General features: G+C 36.2%; 1 protein-coding gene across 1 annotated transcript; it reads left to right on the top strand.

Moving 5' to 3' along the window:
- The first annotated feature begins 688 nt into the window (after positions 1-688).
- On the top strand, positions 689-2006 carry LOC147567052 (uncharacterized). The gene is made up of 3 exons (XM_086656769.1): positions 689-1001; positions 1151-1215; positions 1371-2006. Exons 1-3 carry the CDS (start codon positions 689-691, stop codon positions 2004-2006), a joined length of 1014 nt encoding a protein of 337 aa, XP_086512895.1.
- The last annotated feature ends 8022 nt before the right edge of the window (positions 2007-10028 follow it).

Raw genomic sequence — 10028 nt, 5'->3', positions numbered from 1 at the left:
AAAAAATTTTACTGGTTCAGTATACATAAATACTTAAAATTATGATGAGTACATATTTCTGTTTACCGTGAACAAAAATATGGTGAGTAAATATATTTGTTTACCGAGAACAAAACTGTTTCCTTGCCTAAATTAAATTTACCCGTTCCAATGATATGTTTTTCTTGTAGTGATATTTAGTTTATTGTTCTGATTTATCATTAAAAATGAAACCATTTTGTTTTGTGCAGTGTCCAACAGGATTTTTCAAGAAATTCCTCTCTCATGGTTGAGGATGCATCTACTGCCATTGTCAGGGCTGAACCTCTAAGGTCTGCTAGCTGGCCTGAGATGTCACACTTGGGGCAGGAATTCCCTGGAGGCGCCAATGCCTTTCGAAATGCACTTGGATGATATTCCATAAAGCACGGGTACAATTTTAATTATTTGAAGAATGATCTTGATGGTATTACTTGCGTATGCAAATCCCCAAAATGTTCTTGGACCATTCACGCTGTGGCTTCTCTGAAGTCAAGGTCAATGTTTGTTCAAAATGCTTACAACCCTGTGCACACTTGTCAAGACTTCATAATGTCAGAGAATAAGCCAAGATTATCAACCGAAACTGTTAGCTTATTAATAGTCGATGACATTAGGGAGAATCCGACCAAAAGTACTAAAGACATTGTCACATCTTTCAAGAAAGACTATGGAATTAAACTCAGCTACTACTTCATATAAGGCTCGAAACAGGAGTATTTCTTTAGCTTATGGGGAGGAAGCTGATTCTTATGCCAAACTCTACTGGTATGTTGATGCCCTATCACGTTCTAACCCTAATAGAGTAATTGATCTTCAAGTTGATAAAGATTCCCACCGTTTTGTTCGAATATTTATTGCTCTTGGAGCATGCATCCAAGGTTTCAAGCACTGCCGCCCATTGATATTTGTTGATGGTACTTTTTGGAAAACGAAATACAATGGATGCATTCTTGCAGCTGTAGCGAAGAATGGCGATGATGGTATGTATTTTACCAAGTTTTTCTGTCCGGTACACATTTTTATTTACTGGATTTTTTGTTTTTTCTTAACCTAAATATTTAGGCTGAAATATGAAAGAATTTCCTGTTCTTCCTACTGCGAATTAATTCGAATAACATGTACTTTGCAGGTTTTTTTGTTCTCGCCTATGCTGTCGTTGATGTAGAAAATGATCAAGCTGGACATGGTTTTTTTGTAATTTGGCGAAAATGGTTGATATTAGTGAGTCTTTGACTTTCATGTCGGGCAGGCACAATGGTATTATAAATGCAGTTGCGAACATTTTCCCAACCGCGCACCATTCATTCTGCGTTTGGCATCTACGAAACAATTTGAATGTACGTGTAAAGAATGGCGCCAAGAAGTCGGACGATTTCCAATCCCTCATGTTTAAGGCGGCTAGAGCCCTTACTATATCGGATTTTCAGAAGTACACTTCTGAACTCGTAGTCATGGGTGGCAATGACGTGGATGCATTTTTGCACTCTGTAAATCCGGAACATTGGGCTGATGTTTTCTATCCAGGAAAAAGGTACGGCTTATTATGTTCTTCGCTCTCGGAATCCTTCAATTCGTGGATAAGGGATGAGAGAGTTCTTCCAATAACCGTAATGCTAGATATGTTGAGGATTAAAATTATGAACATGATGAATGTAAGAAGAACTGAGTCGGCAACTTGGGACTCTTTCTTGTGCCCTAAGGTCAACGAAAAAATGCAGGCTAGATTCAACGTTGCTTGTAGCGGGAAGTGCATACAATCAGGTAAATTTGTATATGAAGTAATGTCCATGCCGAGTCACTCCGTTGACCTTAGGGCTCTTACATGCACATGTCGTAAGTGGCAAGTCCAAGGTATCCCTTGTGAGCATGCAATATTGTGTATTAAAGTGCATGGAGGTGATTCATCATCCTTTTTTGATCCCGCTGTTACAACGGATGCATACTGTAAGACTTATAGTCATTCCATAAACCCTGTGCCACTTTGATCAACCAAAAACGTTTGAGGAAGCCAGCAAGATACTTCCTCCTTTAACCCAGAAACGTCCGGGCAGACCACGTTTTGTAAGAATTGAAAGTTCTGGAAACTTTAAAAAGAGACAGCGGATATGCGGTAGGTGTAAAAAGCTCTCTTATCACAACCGTGCTTCGTGTAACGAAGCGGTTTAGGGATTGAAACTGTTTATATATCAGCAGCAAAAACTAGGGGCACTCTACAATTTTGAAAAGCATTTACAGTGTTGGAGCTTTTCAAATTTTTGAAGAGAGTCATATTTTAGCCTTGTGCTGCTTTGATATTTGTGTATCTTTTGTCAAACTTAATGTATTTGTGTTTTAACTTAATGTGTTACATTATATTTTGTTAATGTGTATTGTGCTCGAACTTAATGCATTACATGAAACTTTTAGTTTTGTCCAGTACATTATTTTATTTACCAGAAAATTTAAGTTTCCCTGGATTTATAATCTTTATTTCTAAGTTTTGTCCAGTACATTATTTTATTTACCGGAAAGTTTAAGTTTTCCCATGATTTAGAATATTTTTTTTCTAAGTTATGTCCAGTACATATTATTATTTACCGGAAAGATTAAGTTTTCCCGGATTTTAGAATACTTTTTTCTAAGTTTTGTCCAGTAAATTATTTTATTTACCGGAAATTATTTGTTTTGCCGGTATTTTTTTCCTTTGTTTCTAAGTTTTTTCTAGTATAATTTTTTCTAAGTTTTGTCTAGTACATTATTTTATTTACCGGAAATTGTTTGTTTTCCCGGGATTTTTCAGGGAAAATTTCTATGTTTTGTCTAGTACATATTTTTATTTACCGGAAAGTTTAGTTTTTCCCGGATTTTAGAATACTTTTTTCTAAGTTTTGTCCAGTCAATTAATTTAGTTACCAGTAATTATTTGTTTTCCCGTGATTTAGAATATTTTTTGCTAAGTTATGTCCAGTACATATTTTTATTTACCGGAAAGTTTAAGTTTCCCCGGGTTTTAGAATATTATTTTCTAAGTTTTGTCCAGTAAATTATTTTATTTACCGGAAATTCTTTGTTTCCCGGTATTTTTTATGGAAAATTTCCAAGTTTTTTCCAGTGCGAACATATTTTTGACTAACAAAAATTTCCAGTGGAAGAAATTTCCAGTACTTAGTAAAACTTAGTAAAACTTAAAAAATTTCACACTAACAAAAATTTCCAAGTTTTTTCCAGTACTTAGTAAAACTTAAAAAACACAACCATAAGTTTCACATAAACAACTATTTAGGACGCTTCCGCTATCATCCTTCTCCATACCTCCTTTGATTCATCTAAAATATTGAATGTTACTTCTACCCTCTTTCTTTTTGCTTTGTCTGCATAAGTTTCCAGCTGCGAGCAGCACCCCGGCAAATTGGACTGGTTGCTTATGTTGAAGATATCCTCTAACTAGAGCATTACGTAGAGGCCACAGTCCAGACTGTTTGATTCAAAAAAGATGCAGTTGGTTCAAAGAAACTTATTAACTACTAAAGTAAGGAAGCAAATTTTAGACTCACCTATCCCCTTGCTGAGGGCAATCAACCTCCTTTACATAGGTTATCTTTTTCGTCATCCTTTCTTTAGCGTAAGCCCCACATCGTTTGCATGCGCACTTCATCTATATCAATGTTTCTGCCAGCTGCGATGCAAATTTCTTTGCATTATTGTTGCATTGGTTAGCCAGGTTAGTGTCACGGTGCAAAGAGTTGTAGTGTTTCCATTCATTCTTTCGAATTCATAGACAAGCAGAGTCCAGTGATGACCCTCGAATGAGTCATCTGTGTACGGAGTATTTAGTGGCGCGCACAACGTTGTAGTATGATCTTTGATGTATTGCGCTTCCAGCCGCTGATTTAAATTGAACTCAATACTTGTCTGATTCCACTCTTGTTTGATCAAGGTCTGCAAATCGTTATATAATTTAGACTACTATTTACTCAACACCATCTAAAAATGAATTATATGTTTGACAAGGAATCTTACAAAAAGCAATGAAGATAGGAAAATAACTTCTTTGTTCACGTCTCTGGCGTCCTGTGCCAGGTGGTCCTCAAACCAGTCTATGATTTGCGAGTCACATCCCCGATTCATCATAAGTTCATCTAAATCTTTCGCTTTCAGGTAATGTTCTTTGTCCTTGTTCCACACGTCGAGGCTGTACAAAGTAACATACATTTCACCAGCCACACAATTATTTTCCAGAAAGATATACATTTACTACACAAATTATTTACCAGTCATTTTTTGTTTACCAGACATTTAATTATTTACCAGACACTGAGTTATTTACCTTGTCCACCCATATGTCATGAATTCTAGTAGTAGTGCTTTTTCTTTCTCTTGCACGTAGGGCCATAACCCTCCATTTTTCCAGTTACTTATTTTTTCTTTCACTTCTTTCATCATTGTTATCGACTCTATATTAATCACAGGGAATGTAATGGCAGCTGCTTTGGATGTTTGTTTTCGTGTTCTGGGATTATCCTTTACCCTTTTGATAAGAGATGTTGGCTTAGTCTTTGTTATCGACCCTTTGCGTTTCTTCGATACTACTCGTTTTGGGGGGCTGACGTGCGGTGATTTAATTTTTGTACTTGGTCCAACACGATCCATGTTTTTGGATACTTGTTCCGCCGATGCTCTCCCTATTTCTGCAATATTGAAGAAATTATGTTCAGCTGTTTTACAAACCTCATCTTCCTTCTTCTCCATGTCCGGATGTGGTGGTGGAGTCCATACAATAATTTGCGTCCTAAAGTTAAGATCAAAACTTGGGAAATCATTGGTATCATCCTTCATACTCTTTGTCAAATAATGTATATTCAGAAAAATAATGTTTTAACAAACTCGGAAACTTTAATTATTTCACCACATAATTTGTCAACATTACCTCTCTTGTAAGGCATCTCTTTTTCAATAGTATCATCCACCCACCCTGGCTCGTCACTTGACAAATTGATTCCAACATCATCCTCATCATCCATCTCAGCATCGCCTTCATCCTTCAGCTTGCCTTTCTTTGCTTCCTCTCCCTCATCGCCTTCATCATTCAGCTTGTCTAAATTATCATTGATTGTAAAGAAAAAATAATTTCATTTACCATACTTATTAGACTTTCTCAGAATAACAAATAAAACTGAAAAAGAATAATATTTCCTGAGAATATAAAATAAAAAAGAAAACTATTTCATTTACCATCCTCTTTCCCATCGCTATCTTTCTCACTTCCATCTTTCTCCTTATCATCTTCGTCACTGTCTTCAAGTTGATACTTACTAGTCTGATATTTTTTCTTTTGTTTCCCCTCATCTTTCTCCTCTTTGCCACTTCCATCCTCGCTTCCATCTTTCTCCTTATCATCTTCGTCACTGTCATCATCTTGTTCCTCATCATCATCTTCCTCATCATCTTTTTCTATACCCTCTTCCTCACTTTCTTCTCCCTCATCATCTTCTTCTCCCTCATTATCTTCTTCTCCCTCATCATCATCTTTTTCTATACCCTTTTTCACCCTCATCTTTCTCATCTTTATCTTTCTCCTCTTTCTCCTCTTTCTCTTTCTCCCCATCTTTTGGATCTTCATTCTTACTCTTTCCCTTACGCTTCTATGCTTTTAGCTCCTCCACGTTATCCGCAACCTTGATTAGGCCATCTTCTCATCTAACCTGTTCTTCTACAGGAACTAACAAGCTTTAAAGGAGTGCTGAATACGCTTTGTAAGAATCATCCCTATCCTCGCACGCTTCCAACAGTTTTGCTTGAAGTTCGCATTTTCTTTTTGTAGTTGTTCAATCTTGAGAAGCAATTCATTTACCACTGCTGTGTTCTTTGGGGTTGACAGCAACTTTGTTTCTTGATCATTTGGTGGGTACACAAATGATTGACTAACCTGATTTAATGTACAATAAACAAATTTATTTACCAGGAACCAAACAATTGCTAGGAAATATTTTTATTTACCAACAAGAAAACAATTTAAAGGATCATTTTTTATTTACCAGAACAAAACAATTTCCCATTAACACTGAAAGAGTAAGTACAAACGTATACCTGTTCTGCAGTCAGAGTTGCAAGCTTCTGGTCAAATGTATCATCTATATTCGTCAAAGACCATCTCACAATTCTAGGCACCTCATCCCTAAACCTCTCTTCTCGATCAAAACATAGAGTATGCTCGCAAAACCACAGCTATAAAAAACATAGAGTATGAGACACATGAATGTTAAGTATGAATTTAAATGAAAAAAAACATACTCACAGGGAGTAATACAAGGCACCCTGAAGCTTCCGGTGGGTCGTTGGGGTACTAATTGATTCAATCGATCACGTATGAGTGCACTGCCGTTGGCCAACACAAACTTTGAATTGATTCCATTGATTGCAAGTTCAATAGAATACGCACTGGAACCGCGTAACCTGTTAGCGGAGCAAATAAAACATTTGCAGAAATAGACATGATGATCAGCCTGATCACATCCATGTCATCTTCCTCTCCGTTGACAGCAATTCTCTGGGCATTGGATATTTGTATGCATGATACCGAACCAGGGATCTCACCGAAGTACTTCATACAGAAATCTATTTCTGACTGCTTTAGTGCTCTATTTTTAGGGAAAATTTCTCTCACCTCTCTTGACAATGGCATACCTAGAATTAGGGCCACATCTTCAGGTTTCACTTGCATTTCTTTCCTCGCCAATGTAAACCTTTCTGTCGAACTAGAATAAAGGCAGAGTATTTCAAAGATTGCCTTGTTGAGTTCGTTTATGTTGTCCCAATCTATTTTGTCTTCAACAAAAGCCATCACCAAATTTTTGAATGGAGTAGTTCCTAACAACTCTTTTTGTCTAGTCGACATCTTTGGATAAGTAGTCTTCAATTGTCTCCATGTATTAAGAAGGGCATACTTATAAGCCTTTGACAACATTGCTGCAAGGTTGGCTGGTCGATTTTTCCGTTCACTTGAGCTTCCCACTTCACTTTTTGATTTCTTTGCCTTCTTTTTTTTTTACTGCTTTCTTCTCTTTCTGCTGGAGCTTTTCTCTTGCCTTTTGCATGCTCTTTTACTTCAATGGTCTCAGCAGGTTCGACCTGTACAAAATTTACCAACCGGGAATTTAGTTATGTCACACATTACAACAAACACTTGAAGTGCATGGTCATCTTTACCAGGAACAAAAAAATCCAGGAAACATTTATATTTACCATGAACAAAACATTTTACAGTGAACAAAATTATTTACCAGGAACAAAACAATTTACTGTACAAAATATTATTTCCCATTAACACTAGACAAATCCTTATCACTTGGAACAAAATAAATTCAGTACAATAAAATCTTTTCAAGAAACAAAACATTTTATAGTAAACAAAATTATTTTCCAGGAACAAAACAATTTACTGTACAAAATATTATTTCCCATTAACACTAGACAAATCCAAATAACTTGGGACAAAATAATTCCAGTTCAATAAAATATTTTCAAGAGACAAAAACATTTACCAGAAATTTATTTATTTACCAGGAACAAAACAAATTATTTTTTTTTCAGTTACATACCTTCTTCTTTCTTGGACTTGTTCTTCTAGCCAGAATTTCTTGTGTAGGGTTCTTTTCCTTTTCTGATATTGCTGTCGTGGATGTTGGTTCTTTGATTGTGACACTCTTTGATTTCTTCGTTGTATTCTTAGTTTTCACCATATCTGTGTCAAAAAATGAAAGATCATTCACAAATTTTAGGGTTTCTAAAAACTTGTATCAAACAAACAATAAGAGATTATTTCTAAAAACTTTTAGCGTTTCTAAACACTTGCGTCAAAAAATGAAAGATCATTCACCATATCTGCGTCACAAATTTTAGGGTTTCACAAATTTTAGGGTTTCTAAAAACTTGTATGAAACAAACTTGTATAAAAAATGAAAGATCATTCACAAGGTTTTTGTGCAGAAGGAAGTTTAAGGGGATGAGATAGAAGTAAAACCTACTATTTCTTGGTCTTTTTGCTTCAAATCTTGTAGATTTTGTTGTTTACTTTTCCTCTTCTTCAACTTAATAGCATTAGCTGTTATTGAGAAGTAGAAGTTGAAGGATTTTGGATCTTTTCTTGAGAACTGTTATTGAGAAGGAGGAAGATGAAGGTGAAGGATTTTGAATTTTGGATCTTTTCTTGAGAAGGAGCAAAATGGCTAGGATGGAAGAGGCGTGGGATGAAGTTAATGTGGAAGAGACGTTTGCTGCAAACGGTCACTTCCTTCCCTCCATGCGTCAGAAATCCCGCTTAAATTTTCGCCAAATCCTGGTTTAATTTGGATGGCACGGGTCGTAAATACGAAAATTTTGGAGCCTCTTTGCGTAATTTTAAAACCCAAACTGACACATTGGACCTCCCTTTCATTTATGGGCAACCGTGGATGGGAATCCCATTTTGGGCCTCGTTTTGGACCTCCAACCCAATCCCCCCTTTTAATTGGCCCCCCTTGGTCTTTAGTTTTAGTTTTTGTCCCTGGTTGTCAACCAAATAACAGAGTTTGAAATTCCGTAAGATAATAAATAACTACCAAACGAAATAACTTTTATTTCGATGGAATAAATTCCGTGGAAGACTTTCCATGGAACTCTTTTATACTCATGGAATAATTTCCCTGATATCAAACAAAACCTTAGGGTATTGAATAAGGTATGGAATTTCTCATAAAACGTTCTTACTTTACCACATCAAGTAGAAAAGAGAAAGTGAGCTAATTCTCGTAACTATCTATCTAATTAACGAAGAAGGAGTTCTTCATCTAACCACAACTATTATTCTAGCTAATAAACAAGGTGGAAGATCAAGGTGATTGCTCGGTGTCCCAAGTACAGGAGCTACAATTAAAGCTCTTGGTCTTCTCAATAGCGATTGGAAAGGTTCGAGGGAAAACTAGCGCTAAAGGTATATATGCAATAGTTTTACCTAGTTCATTATTATTGCTTATGCATGAGATCCTAGGAATACTAGTGTTTCACATTAGATGTCAAGTTATCCGCATACAACACTAGTGGAAGAGGTCATAACCCTACACTATCATCCTTCGATCTATACTCGTAAACCTTTGATGCTCAAGAGCATTTCATACTTTATGGTCCTTTACTGAGTCAGTTCCCAACTGATTTCAACATCTCTATGTTGTTCTCATTCTTGGTATCTAAACTGCATACTGGACCTGAAAACGTGTCACTCCCACTCACCTTCTTGAAATCCCGAGATTCAAGATTCTCTTCATTCATTTCAGGAATCAAACAACTTTGATTACCTCGTTGAATCGAAGACTCCAACTCTTGCTTGCTTCAATCCATCGATGGATTTCCGAAGCATGCGTATTTACTAACTTCTAAAGTCGTTAACCTATTACTTCCATAAATTCATTATGAAAGACGGTTATTTATTTCCTTATGTTAGTATGTACTTAAACTTAGACTGATGTGAAGATCTCGTTCATCGCATGAATTTGTGATCTTTACCCCCTTGTCTAGTTTTCTGAAACACTAATGTTTCCATCCTTCACAGTTTTCTCCCTTTTGAAAACTAATTTCCGTCCAATGGGTTTTACTCCATTGACCAAATTATCAAGTTCCAAAACTAGATGAGATATGGATTCCATGAATTATTGGCTCCCAACCAATTTTCAGAGTTGGTTTCCATCTCTGCGTAGGTCTATGCATGGCTTTTATCTTTTATCAGTAAGATTTCACTCTTCTGAACTTGTTAGATAAGCTATTATGACCTTAAGGGCTTATGAACAACACTTGAACTCCTCTCAACCTTTGAGATATTTCCTTGTGAGCAACTTTCGACTACTTGAGAGTTCTCTTGCGAATTTTAATTCATTTTGTGCGGTAGGTATTTAGAGTTTATCTAACTTTACCTTTTATTCCTCTTCCTTTATGAACCGCGATTAACTTTTCTTAACAGTTTTGTTGCTCTTGGTCGAACTTATTCGACCTGTACTTTT

Source organism: Eschscholzia californica, unplaced genomic scaffold (assembly GCF_041429995.1).
Source record: "Eschscholzia californica isolate CP2 unplaced genomic scaffold, dmEscCali1.0.p SCAF_1, whole genome shotgun sequence".
Taxonomy (NCBI): domain Eukaryota; kingdom Viridiplantae; phylum Streptophyta; class Magnoliopsida; order Ranunculales; family Papaveraceae; genus Eschscholzia; species Eschscholzia californica.
The sequence above is the reverse complement of the archived record's forward strand: the minus strand, read 5'-3'. Positions and strand labels throughout refer to the sequence as shown.